This window comes from Podarcis tiliguerta, assembly GCF_965153285.1.
Source record: "Podarcis tiliguerta genome assembly, chromosome: 12".
Classification (NCBI taxonomy): domain Eukaryota; kingdom Metazoa; phylum Chordata; class Lepidosauria; order Squamata; family Lacertidae; genus Podarcis; species Podarcis tiliguerta.
Genome location: NC_139545.1, coordinates 10280745 through 10299022, shown reverse-complemented (window position 1 = coordinate 10299022; position 18278 = coordinate 10280745). Strand labels below are relative to the sequence as shown.

Below are 18278 nucleotides of genomic sequence, written 5' to 3'. Positions count from 1 at the left end.
TGATGTCAGCACCCTTAAAAAAACAAACCTATAGTCCTCAGGATTCTCCATGACTATTAAAATAGTGCTTTAAATGCATGTTGTCTGTGTGATCTTGGACTGGGGCCAACTTCCAGATCAGCCATGGCTTTACTGGGAGCAATGATTCTCCACCTCTTTTCTCCATTCAAGAAATGTCATAATCACAAGCCCACATCAGAGAACTGTTGCAATGATGGGTGAGAGAAATCACACAGGTGAAACGGCAGAGTTGCAGGAAAATCCTCTATGAAGCAGTGCTTCAGTATAAGACTGCAAAGGATATCTGTACAAGCTAAAATAAATTCTCATTCAGCCTGGAAATTATCGTTTTCATTCTAGATCAGTGGTTCTCAGTTAGCCAAGTACTGTGGACCCTGTTTTTCAAAAGCCAAGCCATACACCCCTTACTTTTAAAAATGATATTTTTATGGAAGTTTTTGTTATGTGAATGGTGTCACAGGCCCTCTGGGTGACTTGCACAAACTGCTTGGGGTCCACAGACCACCAATTGGGAACCACTGTTCTAGGTTGTTCAACCTGAATACTTTAAAGGAACTTTAGCTTAATGGAGTACAGCTATCCTCTCTTTTAAACCTCTGTCACCTCAGCCCACCCCATGTAATGTATGTATATAGATTTAAGATTTTGATACCTGAATGAGATCTGTAGTTCTGATAAAGCTGGTATATCCTTTTTGGTTTTCTAACAATACTCTGTTTCTCGTCAGCAGAGCTTTTGCTGGCATAGTGGAAAAGTGATTTCAAGTCACTGAAACGAAAAGCAACTCCTTGCATAATGCTCTGTGCTGTATCGCCAGTCAGGAACATCGCATTCGGGTCATCAATGCATTTCATTAACAATGCTAGCTCTGCCTGGGTGAAATCCTGAATTTCGTCCCCATAAAGCTCATGGATGCACCATGGTAGATCACTGAGCTTTAAGAGTCTTTGAGACAATTTGTGCAAGACATCTTCTTCATCAAAATAATTTCCTTGTGATCTTATTTGTTGGTAAAGGCTGAAGAGCTGATAAATTTCGCTACGGTCTTCTTTGAAGTTTGGGGACCTCTTCCGTCCTAGTTTTTTGTATTCCTCTTCTGTAAGTATGCCTTGGTGGCTGCTTAAAGCCTCAAAAGACCCTTTCAAGAAAGATTTTATTTCTTTCCAAACTAATGCTGGGTTGTAGGGACATTTGCCTTTTACCATTTTGGGCCAGATTTCATTAGCAAATATACTGTAAGTCACAAAGACTCGAGGATCACTCTCTCTAATATGGACTTCTGCCACCTTTTCATCCTCATCATAATCTACATCAACGTCTTCCTCTTCCTCCTGCCAATTTGAGATGGCGAGATCTTCTTTAGTAGACCATCCAGCAATGGTGCGCTTAAGACTTCCGTCTTCATTTCTCAGAAAAAATGGTTCAGGCATAGAGGCATCAAGGAGCAGCAGCAATTGTCTGGATGTGAGGAAGAGAGGAAAGTTTTCGTCTTTAACATCCTGAAGTCGGTGAACATTTGGTTCAAGGGGCTTGAAATGACTAGTTGCCTTTGAAGACTTGCTAAGCTCTATGAAGTTCCTCTGAACTTCTTGGCACAGAACATGGTTTTTAGTAACAAAGATCTGATGCAAGTGTTCCAGTTTGTCAGTTTCTTCTGCAGCGTGTTCCTCATCAGAGTCATACTGTAAATTCATTTCTGGATCTCCTAGATTTGAACCCTGTTCATCTTCATCCTGCTCTTGCTCATCTGTACTTAGAGATGTTTCCAGTTCAGATGAATCAGTGGGGTCGCTGCCATCTTGCTTTTCACTATCTTCCTCCTCAGTGCTGTTTTCAAAATGCGTATTAAATTTCAACCTGTGCCACATCTGTCTGACCAGCAAGGGACCTCCTGCCAACTCTGCTTTCTCCCAGTAAGAATAAAACTTTTTCCAAAGCCTGTACAAGCAACAAGTAGTCTTCCCAGTTCCGCTCCGTCCAATTAAGATGATTGGCTCCAACGGTCTGGGGTTCAAGTCAATGACTGCGTATTCCAACTCGCCCACTCTGAAGGGGTATTCAACAGCAGTGGTCATGTCACTGATGATATTAAGTGCCATGTTAGTACTGAAACTGTGAAATTTCATGATGTTGTATTCCGTTTCCACCGCACTAGCTGGGGGAAAGTATTCAGGCAGGACACGATCTTTTAACTTTTCTGGCTTCGTATCTTCAACATATATGCGAGGAATGCGCTTTTGTATATTCAAGTTAGAAGAAATCGGAGTTGCGTTGATACCTTTAAGCTTTTTCCTCAAAATACAGGACAGCCCACGATTGTATGCTTTACATATCTTTTCAACAGCAGGGTCAACGGTGGCACGGTCAGCAGCACGGTCGATAGCGCGGTCAATGGCTCGGTTGAGTTTGCAGTGATCAAGCTCAATGTCCCATATCCTAATGATTTCTGTGTAAACCCTCCCAGTTTTTTCTGTGGGATGTGTGGAATTCTCATTCTCTATTATCTTTTCCGCAGCCTCGCTACAGCGAGGAGAAAAGTCTATGGCAAGCTCCCAAAGCAGCCTGGCCCCTTTGTCCAACTTCGCCTCGTAGAGCCGAATGCCACCTTTCAAATGTTTCAGCCTCTTTTGTAAACCTTGAGTCCATTCACCGTTTCCTAGCTGCTGAATTGCCAATACTACTTTCTTCTTCATATGGTGAGGGAAGCTTTTGTCTCCTAATTTCTTAAGCACCTCAGAGGTGCACTCAATTTCCCATGTCATATTATCAAAGTCCTGAGGGCACGTCTCAATTTCCTGAAGCTGTTGATTGACTTCGGCGTCTTCTTCCTCTTCTGCTTTGGCCTCCTCAAGCTCATTCTGCGCCTTCTCCCCCAATTCATCTTGGTCTGGGCAAGCATTATAAGCCTCATGGGCACATGGCTGCCGATATTCACTCTTGTCATCTGCAATCCTAGTCATGGAAGGTGGCTGCTTTGGTACTTCGGATGCCACTGAGTTCTCCTTTGTTGAGACTTCATTCAGTGCGAGTTTTTGGATTAACTGTGTGATTGCTTGTACAAGGCAATCTCGCAGAGTCAATGGCTTATTGGTATCTCTTTGAACTCCAGCAACTTCTGCCTCTTCCTCTTCATGGGAAACAGCACATAGATTACGTTCTGTGTCTGACGGGAGTTCTTCAGGTGGCATTTTGGATGAGCGTGCAGCTGAATTTGGGAGCTCTGACTTGCCGCAAGCCGAAGTGGATTTCGGTATTTTAGTTTGATGCCCTGATGCGTCATGTCGGGACCTCTTCTTGTTTTCAGCCACAGCTTCATTCCAAGCTATAAGCATCGGATCCGTTTTTTTAATTCTGTGACGCACATCTCTGCCAGATTTATTTTTTAAATTCAAGTTAATTTCAAACTTTGCAAGCAAGCCCAACATTTTCTTAACATGCTTTGTTAGGCTTTTCTGAAAAATAATGTGCATGACTGTGTCCCCATTCTTGTCTCGCCTATTGGGACTAAGATACGAAAATCTGGATGGATCTGAATTGTACAGTTCTAGAAGGTGACTCAATAAGTGTAACCCATTCTCGTCTAGAGAGAGAAAAAAACCAAAATATACAAAATTAAGTTTTGTATTTCCACTCACACAAGCCACAGTAATATTTTACATTAAAGTTGATCCTTTTTATTCCTACTGTACAATGCTCAAAGTGGTTCATAACCATCTCTGTTTCCATCCTTCAAGTTAACTTACTTCTAATGAGCTGCTGCCTACCAGAAACAATAAAAATTTCCTGGGCTGAGAGAAAGCTATGGAGGGCAGATATTTCATCCCAAGTGGAAGGAATTCTCCACAGCCTTGGAACAAGTTCAGAGTTCTGCAATCTCTTGATCTAGGGAGGGTTAGGTGACTTTTTCTTTTTAATCCTTTTGACCCACCTTAAGGAATATTTCTTCCTTTTTGGAAGGGGGTGGGGTGGAAGAATAGAAAGGGTGCTTCAAGAGCTGCACTCTGCATACAGGTTGTCCCCATTTTACTCCCATCTGTCATCACCAGCGTATAGATTCTCCATACAATGCTATGGTTCATTTGTTCCTAATTAACTTGGCTAAATCTCTTGGCTCTGTTGAATTTTATACTTAATTGTTCAGGTAAAGCTTCCAAACGAGGTAGCTGTACTCTAAGACAGAACAGAAAGGAGAATAAAAAGTGCCACGTTGTGTTCTTTGATATTTGAAAGAACTAACGAATATAACCTTCTGCCAACCTAGCAGTTCGAAAGCATGTCAAAGTGCAAGTAGATAAATAGGTACCGCTCCAGTGGGAAGGTAAACGGCATTTCCATGCACTGCTCTGGTTCACCAGAAGTGGTTTAGTCATGCTGGCCACATGACCCGGAAGCTGTATACCGGCTCCCTTGGCCAATAAAGCGAGATGAGTGCCGCAACCCCAGAGTCGGCCACGACTGGACCTAATGGTCAGGAGTCCCTTTACCTGTACCTAACGAATATTACACATGATGCAGGAAGTTTCATTTGTTCATGGAACCCCAAGTTGCCCATTTCAACTAGCAGCAAACTCTCTGGGTTCTTTGGCAAAGCTTCTTCTTACGATTTGCCACCCACAATGCTTCCAAGCAGAAATCGTGGGGGGCAGTATGGGGTAGTGGTTAGAGTGGTGGACAAAGACCTAGGAAACCAGGGTTCAGATCCTTGGCTCAGCCATACAGCTCACTGATGACCTTGGGCCAGCCACTGCCTCTCAGCTTAATCTCCCACACAGGGTCATTGTGGGGATAAAAATGGGGAGGGGGAAGAACTGTGCATGCCTCCTGGAGCTTCTCGGATAATAATAATAATAATAATAATAATAATAATAATAATAATAATAATAATTTATTTGTACCCGCCTGTAATGGTTCTAGGGGTTGCTCGTGCGTAAACCGGCGCCACACCTGGGTGGGTTGCCTGAGTGAACCCTTCTGTCTGGACAGCCACTCGCCCGTGGCTGTCTCAATCGCTGGCAGAATCCATCAGTGGGTGTTTCTTGAACTTCTTCCAGCATAAAAGTTCTTTGACACCTAGTCTTCGCCTACTCTCCCTGCGCGGAAGCCTTCTGCGCAGGGAGGGTGTGGGCAGCGGAGGACCCGTGCTCTCCCCGCTGGTTCCCGGCGAAGAGTCTTGGAGCCACCTCGCCGATTCCCCCATCTGCCCCCCTCCTCCACTGGTGCTACGCTGATTTCCTTCCCCAGAAGATGTGCTGCTTCTCTCCCTCCCTGGACGCTCTCCGGAATCCCTCTGGAGCCCTCCCTCTCCTTCTGGCTCTGATGGCAGTTCCCTGACACCGCCCATCTGGCTGGGTTTCTGGCTGGATGAAAGGTGGAGTATAATTGGAATAATAATTAAATAAATATGGACTCTACATTGAGCTATGGAACATTCCCATCCCCTTCCTGGTGGTTTTGCGCACCACGCCACTGACTTTGCAATAGTGAGCGGATGGCAGGAGAAGCTGCCGTCAACATGGTTGATGAAGGTTATAAACTATTTCAATAAACCACCACCCACAAAAATACCAAGTCAAAGTCCTTACCTTTCTTATCAAAATAAATGGACAGCGCAGCATGTAAAGGGGTATCGCCTTCTGCCATGGATATATGGCGTGGATTTGCACCAGAGCTCAGGAGCACACATGCCAGCTCAAAATCATTGCTCTTTAAACATTTCTGAAGCGGTTTTTCATGGCTTGCTCTACTCCCCTCAGGTGACGCTTTGGAAAATGATATTATAAATACCAACATTACAAGCGCATGCTACCAGGGATCGGGGGAAACAGCAGCTAAATTTCAACAGTTCTAGGAAGGGCACAATGCATCTGCAGAAGCTTGTGAGATTAACAACAAGGATTTCGCTACGACTGCATGCAAGCTGCCCTTGGTCTACTAGCATTTAGGTTGGAGGGGGAGAATGAGATGAAAGGGCGGCTTTCATAGCGCAGCCCCATGATAAACAGGGCAGAGGTATGGAAGGCATAATGGGAGCCTCGCTCTTAAGCTTAAGGCAGGTTTAATAAAAATGCGGCTCCCTTCTACGATTGGATTGAAGACGTACACAAACTCGCAACATATGAACAACGTGCATATAAACGCAGACTTGCTATGGACAGACTCAATGCTATTTGGAATCCACTCTTACAAATACTGTAATAGGTTAAGATCTGGTGAAGTGCAATACAGTGGTACCTCAGGATAAGTACTTAATTCGTCCCGGAGGTCCGTTCTTAACCTGAAACTGTTCTTAACCTGAAGCACCACTTTAGCTAATGGGGCCTCCCGCTGCTGCCGCGCCGCCGGAGCCCGATTTCTGTTCTCATCCTGAAGCAAAGCTCTTAACCTGAAGCACTATTTCTGGGTTAGCAGAGTCTGTAACCTGAAGCGTATGTAACTTGAGGTACCATTGTAACAATTTATACAGTTTTGGGTCCCCCCCCCTTCCCCCTTTATTCTCCTTTATACACGGGTTCTGTTTCTCTGTTTCTTTCTCAAAACAGCTCAAAAGCAAAGTTTATTTCCATGGGGGCGGTGTGGGTTCTTAGCGCTCTGTACCACAGTAATTCCTAGCTTCTTAATGTTCCTGCAGCCATCTACAATCAAGTTAAACCCAAGGGTGGGTATATCAAGCTTGCAACTGAGTTAGCAGTACCAAAGCAGCTCATAGCGTTACAATTCAATATCGCTTGATTGTATCTCACACCACCAAGCCTCTGCCACCAATTTTGCTTGGTCACCCTCTGCTCATGTAAAGCGCCATCTTATTATGCAACACAACACCACAGCTTTTCCACGCCACAGTTCAGCAGGCAGAAAAAGCTATTTTTAGTTACAATCATACCTTGGTTTTCAGACAGCCTAGTTCTCAAACGTTTTGGCTCCCGAACGATCAAAACCTGGAAGTGACTGTTTTCGAACGTTCTTTTGGAAGCCGAACGTCCGATGTGGGTTCCGCAGCTTCTGATTGGCTGCAGGAGCTTCCTGCAGCCAATCAGAAGCCGCACTTTGGTTTTCAAAGGCTTTGGAAGTCAAACGGACTTCTGGAACGGACTCTGTTTGACTTCCAACGTACAACTATATATTTTTTTTAAAAGGCAGAAGAGATAGACTGGCATTAGTTTAACTCAAGAACGAAGAGCTATTCAGATCTTCAAAGAAAGTTTGGTATCTGTGAATACTCACCTCCCCTCTGGATCAAGCATCTCACGAGATGCAGCCGTCGCCCATCTGACCTTTCCATGTCTTTCAAGACAGTGCCAATGTCAACGTCTGACAGATTGCAGTTCTTAATAAGGCCATCTCCCAATGTCATATTCCCTGTGGTTTTTCGGGTCAGCAGCAGCATAACTTCATGCCACCTTTGCTTCTCCAGCAACAGCTTTATGAAGCTGCTGGCACACGCAGGAGGAATGTCACAAACTATTTCTTCAGGAATTTCTGAAAGTAGTCAAAATAAGGCTGCCGTTACGCCCAGCAAAGTTACAAGATCTTTGAAATACACTTGACTAAAAAAACAAATTCCTTGGCACTTCGGATTTGATTATTGCATGTGTAGAGGCGAGCAACCCGTTTCACACAACCAACACCTCTTGAAGCCACTCCATGGTTTCGTTCCATCCAAGTCCCTTCATTCTCATTTGTTTCCCTTCTTATTTTTCCTAGCTTTTTAAAATGCCTTTTCTTCCCTATGATGTAGTTTTCAGAACAGTTAAAAGAGGCAGTATTTTACCCACTTTTTCCCTAGTTGTATGGAAGTTTCCCTCCAACTCTGCTGGCATGTACAGTGTGCTGCGTTTGTGGAGCACACTAAAGACAGAGGTACAGTGGACCCTCTGGATACGAATGTAATGCGTTCCAGGGGTTCGTACGTACCCCAAAAAATCAGCAAGTAGAGGCGCCGCTTCTGCGCATGCACGTGCGGCTAAACCCTGAAGAATACACTTCTGGGTTTGCAGCATTCACAACCCGAAGGTAACGTAACCCAAGAGTCCACTGCAAATTACTTTAACCCGCTTTCCAGGAAAGTAGTCCGGGGGGGGAGGGCAGCAAGTGATATACAGTGGTGCCTCGCAAGACGAAAAGAATCCGTTCCGCGAGTCTCTTCGTCTTGCGGTTTTTTTCGTCTTGCGAAGCAAGCCCATTAGCGGCTTAGCGGATTAGCGCTATTAGCGGCTTAGCGGATCAGCTGATAAGCGGCTTAGCGGATCAGCTAATAAGCGGCTTAGCGGATCAGCTGATAAGCGGCTTAGCGGCTTGGGAAAAAGGGGGGGGGAGGAAAAAAACCCCGCAGGAACTCGCAAGATATTTTCGTCTTGCAAAGCAAGCCCATAGCAAATTCATTTTGCGAAGCACCTCCAAAATGGAAAACCCTTTCGTCTAGCGGGTTTTCCGTCTTGCGAGGCATTCGTCTTGCAGGGCACCACTGTATGTATCTCTTCTAGATACTCACTGAATCAAACCTAATCAAACCCAGTGGGGCTTATTTCTGAGGAGGCCTGGATGGAAACTGGAAATTCTAATCTGATTTAGACATGGTGAAATTTTTCGTTGTTCTAGAAAAATCCAAAACACTTTCACCTTTTGCTCTGTCCGTAATATGTCACAACTTCTATCTTATTTAAATGCCAACTGAATACGTTGGCATACAAAGACTGCCGCTGATTGCCCTCCTCAAAACACTTAACACAGCTGTGCATTATTAAAAAAGCTACAAACCTAGGGAAGAAAAAACTGAACTCCCCGTAAACCTGCAAAATAGCCAATGTGACGTTTCAGTTCTCAATTTATTTAAGACAGGAAGAAGGCAATGAAAATACATCATTGTTTCCCTTTTGTTTCTCAGAAAGATTCCATTGGTGTCTCCTATTTGCTACAAACCGTAGATCACAAACTAGCACTAGGGTACATCAAACTTTCTGGCAAGCACTGAAAGGCTTCTAAGTGAGGCAGGAGCTACACCCCCCGACAACAAGTGTTTTTCTTTTGTTAATCCAACGATGTGATACAATTCTCTATGTTCCTTGACTCAGTTGGTTACCTTTCACAGAAAATCAGTTTACACAGCACATTAAAATATCCAACTGGACAACTTTTGCCGCCTAGAGGACAATATAAATGCTTTGCAATTAAGACTTTCTATCTGATATGCTGATCCCGCCGAAGACTGAAAGTGGACATGCATCAGGAATGCAGCTGTCAGTTTGGGGTTTTGTGGAGCACATCAGGACAGGAAAACAAAGCAGTTAAAATGGATTAGTAAATATTCAGCCTTCAGAACGTTCAAGTAGATAGCAAGCAGAGGATTGTATTTCAAATTGCTCCTATGTAAAATATCCCCCGGTGTGCTAATTTCCTACATATAGCAGCGGGGTGCAAGGGGCGGCAAGGCTTGGAACAACTGCCAAAATTGGCTATTTAGATGAAGCACATGAATGCTCAAGTTCTAAAAATATTAAGCAGTGGAGGATTGGTCTTTACAGCAAACATTTTACTTGGTTTCCAAGTCATCCTTGCGTTTCGGAAATGATTCAAACAGGTCCTTGGCATATATCAATTATTGAGAATGAAACATATTTACCTCTTATTGAATTCAGCAGGTTCAGAAGCCTCTGAACTTTCTCATGCCTCAATACACCGATGTTATGCACTCTGTTTTCCGAACGACAAAACCTCACAAACTGCTCAAAAGCATCATGAAGCAAGGCTACGCTGTCTGCCGGGCCTGTGCATTCAGTCTGCTCTGTGGGGAACAACATTGAAAACCTTTCTGAGACATTTTCTCTTTCCTTTTCCGATGGGAACAGAGCTCATGGATCTGCAATCCATGATAAGGGGGTATGAAGGGGAAAAATCAATAGTAAAGTGGCCCAACATTTCTGCTTCCAATAGCCATATATTTCCCAAAGGCCAGTGGTTTTCAAAGTTTCCCGTCATCCAAAACCTTCTGCTGTAACCATCTTGAAAGAGGCAGCTGTGACAATACCTCATGCATATAATCATGCTTATAAAATCATGCCATTAAAAAGGGTTACATCTTTTAATTGCTATGCCATGGGACTGTTGTTGTTTTTCTCTTCAGAAACACATCAAGTTAATGTGCTTTGGAAATCCTGTAGAAAATTCTAGGAAACATTCTTGGATAACTCTTTCTGTTGGACACATAACTCTCTTGTGTTGGCTATAGATAGTTGTGATTTATGGAAGTGAGAGCTGGACCATAAAGAAGGCTGATCGCCGAAGAATTGATGCTTTTGAATTATGGTGCTGGAGGAGACTCTTGAGAGTCTCATGGACTGCAAGAAGACCAAACCTATCCATTCTTAAGGAAATCAGCCCTGAGTGCTCACTGGAAGGACAGATCCTGAAGCTGAGGCGCCAATACTTTGGCCACCTCATGAGAAGAGAAGACTCCCTGGAAAAAACCCTGATGTTGGGAAAGATGGAGAGCACAAGGAGAAAGGGACGACAGAGGATGAGATGGTAGTTCTTGAAACTACCAACTTGAGTTTGACCAAACTGTGGGAGGCAGTGGAAGATAGGAGTACCCTGTGTGCTCTGGTCCATGGGGTCAAGAAGAGTCGGACATGACTAAACAACAAATACAGTGGTACCTCTAGTTACGAACTTAATTCGTTCCGGAGGTCCGTTCTTAACCTGAAACTGTTCTTAACTAGGTGTGCTTTTGCTCTTGCTGCTGCACCGCTGGCACATGATTTCCGTTCCCATCCTGGGGCAAAGTTCTCAACTCAAGGTAACTCTTCCAGGTTAGCAGAGTTTGTAACCTGAGGCGTTTGTAACTCGAGGTACCACTGTAGATAGTTGTTGGGCCTCAGCACTGGGCCCATAACCAAAGAGCATGCCCTGGAATAGGACTGAAGGACATGTCCCTCTCTAGAAGTTTTTAGACTCCAATCTGCCCCAGCCAGTGCTCAGAGATGACGGGAGTCTTGAAAAATCTGGAGGGCCATCCCTGCCCTAGAATACACCCCCAACACTTCTCAGCCGTTGTGAATTGTAGGAGTGAGCAAGATTCTTTCAGAGAAGAGTGTCTGGCATCTTCTCTCTGAAGATGACCTGAGAAGTTTCAGAGGAATTCTAGAGTTTCCTAAAAGAGCTTTAGGGGAAAGCTCCAACACTAGCACATAACAACACACAATTATATGTATCAACCAAAACAACGTCGCCATGCAGCCCTGTCACTCAACTGGTGAGATATTATTAGTACAGTAGCAGGCACACAAGCCCAAAGGACTGCACAAATCTCCTCGGCCTATGTATGCTTGTCTCACCTCTGCACCGGTACTGAGAGCTGTCATAGTGTAGCAGCTTTGGGTTTCCAGTATCAAAGCCCAGTTTCAAAGCTTTGGCGACAAAAACACTTTGCAAAAACCTAACAGGAAACCATGGTTGGGGTGGGCAGTTGGGACATGGATGAACACAGAGATGGAGAGGAGCAGAATGATCATTACCTCCAGTCCCTGAATAATGGTTAAGTGTTATGTCTACAGCAGGGTTTCCAGCTGTTTTTGGACTACAGTTCCCATCATCCCTGACTACTGGTCCTGCTAGGTATGAATGATGGGAGTTGTAGTCCAACAGATGGGAGCCCCAACCTAGAAAACAAAGAGGCCACTTTTGCCAAGTGTGGGTTATTACTGAATTGAACAAGCAGGCCTGCCTCTGAAGTACCTGGTGACTCATTCCGGCGTAGATTAAATCTTTCCATGTGCTTGCTGATTATATCTATAACCCTGAACTTCTTGTGTTTTTTCAAGATATCCATAGCAGACCTTGACTGGGCATCACAGATCTTTGGATCCACCCCAGCGTTCAGAAGCATCACCACATTTTCTATCAGATCTGAAATACAAAACAAATAAAAGGAGTCTGCAATATTCTTGACTTGAATCACAACAGGCTTCACGTCATGAGTTCAGCTTTGTGATTTGACACTTGCAGGAAGGAAGAACCTCTGAGAAGTGGGTGGCGCTCGTATGCAGCAGTTCTGAAACTGGTCCAAAGAGCAAACAATGAGTAACTGATTGCAGCAATCCATGCTTGCCAGAAACATCAAAACACACCACTCATTCATCTACGCCGGGTCTGTCACACAGGGAAAAGAGGATAACAAAAACTGCAAAAAGTTCTCAGGTCACCAATTTGGGCTGCGAAATATATGGTGGAGGATTCACATTTTGGGTGCCCACTAGACTGTTTTTTTGTTTTTTTTTAAAGAGGAATATAGGTGCATTTTTCAAATGGAACAGATAGATGCTTAGTTTCTCCCCTTCAATCTCAAAAAGGATTGCAAGACAGGAAGCCAACAACACACCTGCTTCCCCCACTCCTTAGTGCAAAGCAATACAAATCGTTATTTCAAAAATACTGGGAGCACAAAATTATTGCTTTTCAATGGGGGCTCCAATCTTATAGAACTCCTAGGTTTAGATGGCCCCACTGATTCTGGGATCTTCTACGCCCAGAGCCATTGTTCTATTAATTAAATACAGTCCTTCCTGAGCATGTCTTTATCCCATTATTCATTCCCTTTCTGCGACAGCAGTGAATTTATTACTCATATTATTCCAACTTTTCAGTCACCCAAGTGGCTCTGGGAAAATCTCTTCCATTAACACGATGATGCTTACTACTGCCAACCCACCTACCTAGGAGTAAGCCCCACTGGACTCAATGGAGCTTATTTCTGAGTAGATCTACCCAGGATGGCACTGCAAATGAATCAGAAGCCTGCTCTGGATGCTGGAACAGACACTTGTTTTCCCACTGCCACCTCGTGGGCAAAATAAAATGTGCAGAAACTATCATGCTACAATTCTATGAGAATATGTCCACTAGAGATGGTCCCAAGGAAAGCCAATTCCTAGTTTGATTATTCTGTTCAAAATGCAGCAACACAAAAGCCGGTCTCTGTTAAAAGCACAATGTTAGCCACAGTTAGCCCTTTCTAGGGTTTCTGTAAAAAGAATAGGAGAACAAGAATTAAACTAGCAAGATAGTGTATTGTCCAAAAACCAGGTTACCTAAACACGCACACATACACTTACACACAAACTTACTTTTCATAGGATAGCCAGCTGAATGAGATGCTACAACGTGGAGAACTGTGGCCCCCTCTTCATTTTGCTGGTTGATAAGATCCTTCAGTTCAGGCTTATAATTCAATAACCATCTGAAAAGGTAGTTTCCATCTAAATAATTAAAAAGAAGAAAAGCATATGCCATCAATTGAAGGGGAAGGCTGTGTTTAACTTTTCCAGAATATATAAAAAGGATAGGAAAGTATCTTTGCAATATACCGTATTTTTTGCTCTATAAGACTCACTTTTTCCCTCCTAAAAAGTAAGGGGAAATGTGTGTGCGTCTTATGGAGCGAATGCAGGCTGCGCAGCTATCCCAGAAGCCAGAACAGCAAGAGGGATTGCTGCTTTCACTGCACAGCGATCCCTCTTGCTGTTCTGGCTTCTGAGATTCAGAATATTTTTCTTTTTCTTTTTCTTGTTTTCCTCCTCCAAAAACTAGATGCGTCTTGTGGTCTGGTGCGTCTTACAGAGCGAAAAATACGGTAGTTCATTTTCCCTGCTTGACTTTATCTAGTCTAGTTGGTGTATAGCAAAGAACCTTGCAGGGCAGGGATGGCCAATGTTCTTGGCACACGCAGCACAAATCAAGTCCAGAATATGAAATGGTGCCACTCTAGTTTGACGGTACAGTATTTTTACAGCTCCTCCCTGCCTTGGCGTTAGTTTTCTCTTTAAGTCCAGTTTACAGATACTCTAATATACTTAGCAGGGGAAAATACCAGACTTTATAACATAGCTACTTCTATGCTGCCCCCAAGAAGTGTCCCCCCGTCCAAAGGCTGGGCAGCCTATATTGTAGGTCAGACTTGAATAATGCCATCTCTCACCATTTTCATGGGACCATAGCACCATTCAGGACATTATTTATTTTGATTTTTTTTTAAAAGCACTTACTTGCTTTGATACAAAGCATGATGATAGCATGAAGAGGATAGGTTCCAACACTTCTTATATCTGCTCCAAGGGAGACAAGCCACTCCACCAGTTTGGGCACCCTTTCCATTTTTTCATACTGGCCAAAGAGAACATATTTCTGGTTCAAGAGAAACAAAGAATAAATGTTTAAGGCTCTGGTCACTTGGTGCACATAAAATCTCGATCCTCCATCATCACTGTATTATGATAAAATCCCCACCATGTAGAAATGCTGATGATTAGGCAGCATAACTTGGATACAAGTTTTATTTCTGTTGACAGTAGTATTTTATTTAAGCACCACGTTTGCCTTAAATAAACAAACTAAAACCCTGTTATCCACGTCCACCCACAATTAAGGGAAACCAGACAAGTCTGTTAAAGCAAGCTAGTAATGGATTTGGGTTGTTGTTTTTTAAGTTTGCTGGACTGCATGCAGGCTCCTCTTACACCCTTTAGTTTGTACAACATATATTCGTTACCTATGTTATCTGCCATTCATGCAAGCCCTCTGGTAAAATCCATTTCCTAATTCCATTCACCCAGGCCCCAGTAAAGGATTTCTACTGGAAGATTTCGACAAACCTCAAACAGCTCTCTTAGTGATAAATTGGTCACTTGCAGATTCCTTGGCAACCGGTCTTTCTCAGCAGTCAACACTAGGCAAGACTAGGGAGTGAGGGAAAAGATTTTTTAGTTAGAACTTCAAATGCATGTAGACCTCACGTCTTTTTCAGATCACAGCGACACCTGGTGCTTTTGCTAACAAGAACAATTCTTTGAACCTATGGAAAGCGTGAAAAGGAAATACAGTGGTGCCTCGCAAGACGAAATTAATTCGTTCTGCGAGTTTTTTCGTCTTGTGAATTTTTCGTCTTGCGAAGCACGGTTTCCCATAGGAAATGCATTGACGGTTTCCCATAGGAATGCATTGATGGTTTTAAGAAAAAGGTGCAAGACGTTTTTGTCTTGCGAAGCAAGCCCATAGGGAAATTCGTCTTGCGAAGCAACTCAAAAAACAAAAAACTCTTTCGTCTTGCGAGGCATTCGTCTTGTGAGTTTTTCGTCTTGAGAGGCATTCGTCTTGCGAGGCACCACTGTATATCTGGCTGTATTCTGATTCTATTTTCTCTGTCTAGGTGCTACTGTTAGTGAATAAACACCAATACCTTAAAATTTTGCTTTTCCGGAATCACCAAAGATTACACCTTGTTACTGTTGAATGAGACGGAAGTGTTCACTTGTTGGGGGAAGGAAGGGACAACTGAATTCAGTATTGCTTCCTCAGAGATTATTGGCATCAGTAGAAAGGTGAGAGTTAAGAACCACCACATGTGTATTAGCTGAGCAGCGGGTATTTGCTTCTTTTTGCTGATCAACACAGGTTACTATTGCATCAGGCTGCAAGAATGTAATTACCTAAACATCCATGAAACAGCGTTGGAAGTAAAGAAAGTGCTTTTGGCTGCACTATGACCTGCCAACATGGAGAAAACTGCAGTGGTTGTCCTTTCCTGCTCATGCTACTGGCTTAGCTGCTGAGAGCTAAACCAGTTTGGTTTACTGTTCTGTATGAATCTGGCCTCGTCATTGGGCCTCACTTCAACAAGCCACCAAGTTTTGTCCTTGGCTTGCCATTGTGGTTTGTTTGGAGTGAGATAGACCACAAGACAATGCTCAGACATAACATGAAGCCAAGCCATGGCTGAGCTCCCAGTAGCATGGCAGCAGGAGCAGGGAACGACTGCAATGGCTGTGCTTTTCTCCCAATGCTTGCCTATTCACAGCAAGCCATAGTCTGGCTTACTGTAACCTACATGGTCTGTCTCTCTTTTTCCTTCTTTAAAAGGTGCGAGCAAAAATAATGAACACTACACCAAAAACTGTGCTAAGCTTACAAATTAAGGAAGCACACCTACAATTCACGTCAGCTTATCCCAATTCTAAGTTGGGCTATGCAATCACAGGGCTGAAACGTCGAAGCAGACAGATTCCAGAACCTGCGATCACCTACTGTCATACAGGTTTTGAAAAGCCAGCCTGAGCTCAGGAGAAAAAAAGATGTCATTATTTACAACGATAAGATGCCTACCTGCCACAGTCCTTTTCTGGCCAGCTTTTCAATCACTTGTTGCCAAATTGGTGGCGTGAAATTATCGCTCACAATTTTTTTACAGACGGATAATAAATGTGGGGTAATAGTCCTTTCATCTAGAAGAAGAAGAAGAGTTTGGATTTGATATCCCGCCTTTCACTCCCTTTAAGGAGTCTCAAAGCGGCTAACATTCTCCTTTCCCTTCCTCCCCCACAACAAACACTCTGTGAGGTGAGTGGGGCTGAGAGACTTCAAAGAAGTGTGACTGGCCCAAGGTCACCCAGCAGCTGCATGTGGAGGAGCGGAGACGCGAACCCGGTTCCCCAGATTACGAGACTACCGCTCTTAACCACTACACCACACTGGCTCTCATCTAAAGGGGGGCTCCCTTCAGCTGGTCTATACAAGCAACAGAATGAGGTAGGAAGTTGATGGCAGAATGTTGTAGTGGTAGAATGGGCTGCATCATTTCAGCCTGCAGGTTTCCAATGCACCAAAATTTATACAAATAGAAAACTAACGCAGTCGGCGGGGGGTAATTTCGTTCTTTTCCTGCTCTTGGCTTTCTGTCTGTAATGAGTTTTCAACATAGGGAAGCGCTGAAAAACAATGTCACCCGCCTGCAGATATAGCAGGGGGCAATGCCAAATGTGCAGAATCTGGGCATAGGGATTGGAGCACAGGTTCCTTCTTATCCCCACCACGTCATGCAAAGAGAACCACCAGACATCGTGCGCCTGAAAGCGCACTGCAAGCATGGTTCTTCCATCTGCTCCCTGAAGCCGCTTCTACGCGGCTAACTCCCTCGCTGGGTCAGAGCAAAGATCTTGCCGTTTTAACCTAGCATTGCAGACATTTTACCCACCAGCCCGAGGTCACAAATCCATTTTGCAAAGGTTACACTATAATGATGATTGTGGACAATGACCTGGTTTGCACATCATTGTAAGCAATACTCTGAAACACATTATAAATGACTGCGAATGAGAAGCCCGCTGCTGCCCGCTGCTCAGTTATGACGCACTAAGCCTGTAAAAAAACACACACCATGGATTGGCTGGCTTAGTGCAGGGTGCAAACCAGTGCAGTGGTTTGTTTATCTCTGAACAAAACACAAGAAGCAGCCAAGTTTCTTTCTTGGTCTATTGCTTATAGCTTATTTGGAGAGAAATAAACTACAAGAGTTGGTTTGCACATCCACTCCAGAGTTTGTTACTCAGCTCAGCAAAGGGAGTAGTGAACCACTTGCATGCTGCTCATTCATAGTTTCTTTCAGACTACGGTTTACTGTGATTTGCAAATGAGGCCATTCATTTCAGGCACTCACCAGCCATCAGCTGCCCCTATCCTGTCCTAATTGTGACAGTTTAATGAAGACAAAATCTCACGTTATCACTTACCGTTAACGCTGGAGAAGATACCGACTATAAAATCAGAAATTTGAGCCACATCTGATGAACCATGGAGATAGTCTAAACCTTGATAAAACGTTTTAACAGCATCAAGAGGCCGTCTCAATTTAATCAGGGAGTAGCCAGCTCTATAGTACCCCTAAGAAAGAAAGAAAGAAAGAAAGAAAGATCCCAAGAGTCAGTCTTTCACTTCAGGAATATATGTGAAGGCTAACAGACATTTAATAGCAACATTTCAATATAAGAACAGAATAACCTAGCAGTAAATACATTTAAAATGGAAGGTTGAAACACTTTTGCACCAAATACAATGGGCACTAGTCAACTATGTTTTACTCAGAATATATACTCAGATATTAACGAACATGATAAAATTAAACATTCATTTGGTTTATTATGGCCTTCTCAACTATGGGAGGGTAATTGCTTTTGTTTCTTCCTATGGTGTGGCTTTTCTTAACTTGGATACAAATCTTATTTCTGTTGTCAGTAATATTTTATTTAAGCACCATGTTTTTTGTGTTTTTATATTGCAAACCATCCTGTGAGCCTCGGATGAAGGGCGGTGCAGAAATTAAATAAATAAATTTCTGAACGGGAACGCTGTTCTGAGCCAACAGCTGCTCCGCAAATAAGTTGATGTTCATATTAAGTAAAAGTGACTTGCAAGCCAAAACGTGGAGCTTCCGAACACAA

At 43.5% G+C, this 18278-nt stretch overlaps 1 protein-coding gene across 1 annotated transcript in view; it reads right to left on the bottom strand.

The window, feature by feature from the left end:
• The window catches only part of TRANK1 (tetratricopeptide repeat and ankyrin repeat containing 1), a 50415-nt gene that overhangs the window by 15931 nt on the left and 16206 nt on the right, over positions 1-18278 (bottom strand). Inside the window, exons 4-13 of the mRNA XM_083404623.1 lie at positions 17571-17721; positions 16168-16286; positions 14661-14744; positions 14055-14193; positions 13137-13268; positions 11749-11919; positions 9638-9799; positions 7243-7497; positions 5604-5780; positions 674-3601 (exon numbers count right to left, since the gene is read on the bottom strand). Of these exons, the coding sequence (XP_083260749.1) occupies positions 674-3601; positions 5604-5780; positions 7243-7497; positions 9638-9799; positions 11749-11919; positions 13137-13268; positions 14055-14193; positions 14661-14744; positions 16168-16286; positions 17571-17721 (4318 nt within the window). The remainder of the gene's footprint in view (positions 1-673; positions 3602-5603; positions 5781-7242; positions 7498-9637; positions 9800-11748; positions 11920-13136; positions 13269-14054; positions 14194-14660; positions 14745-16167; positions 16287-17570; positions 17722-18278) is intronic.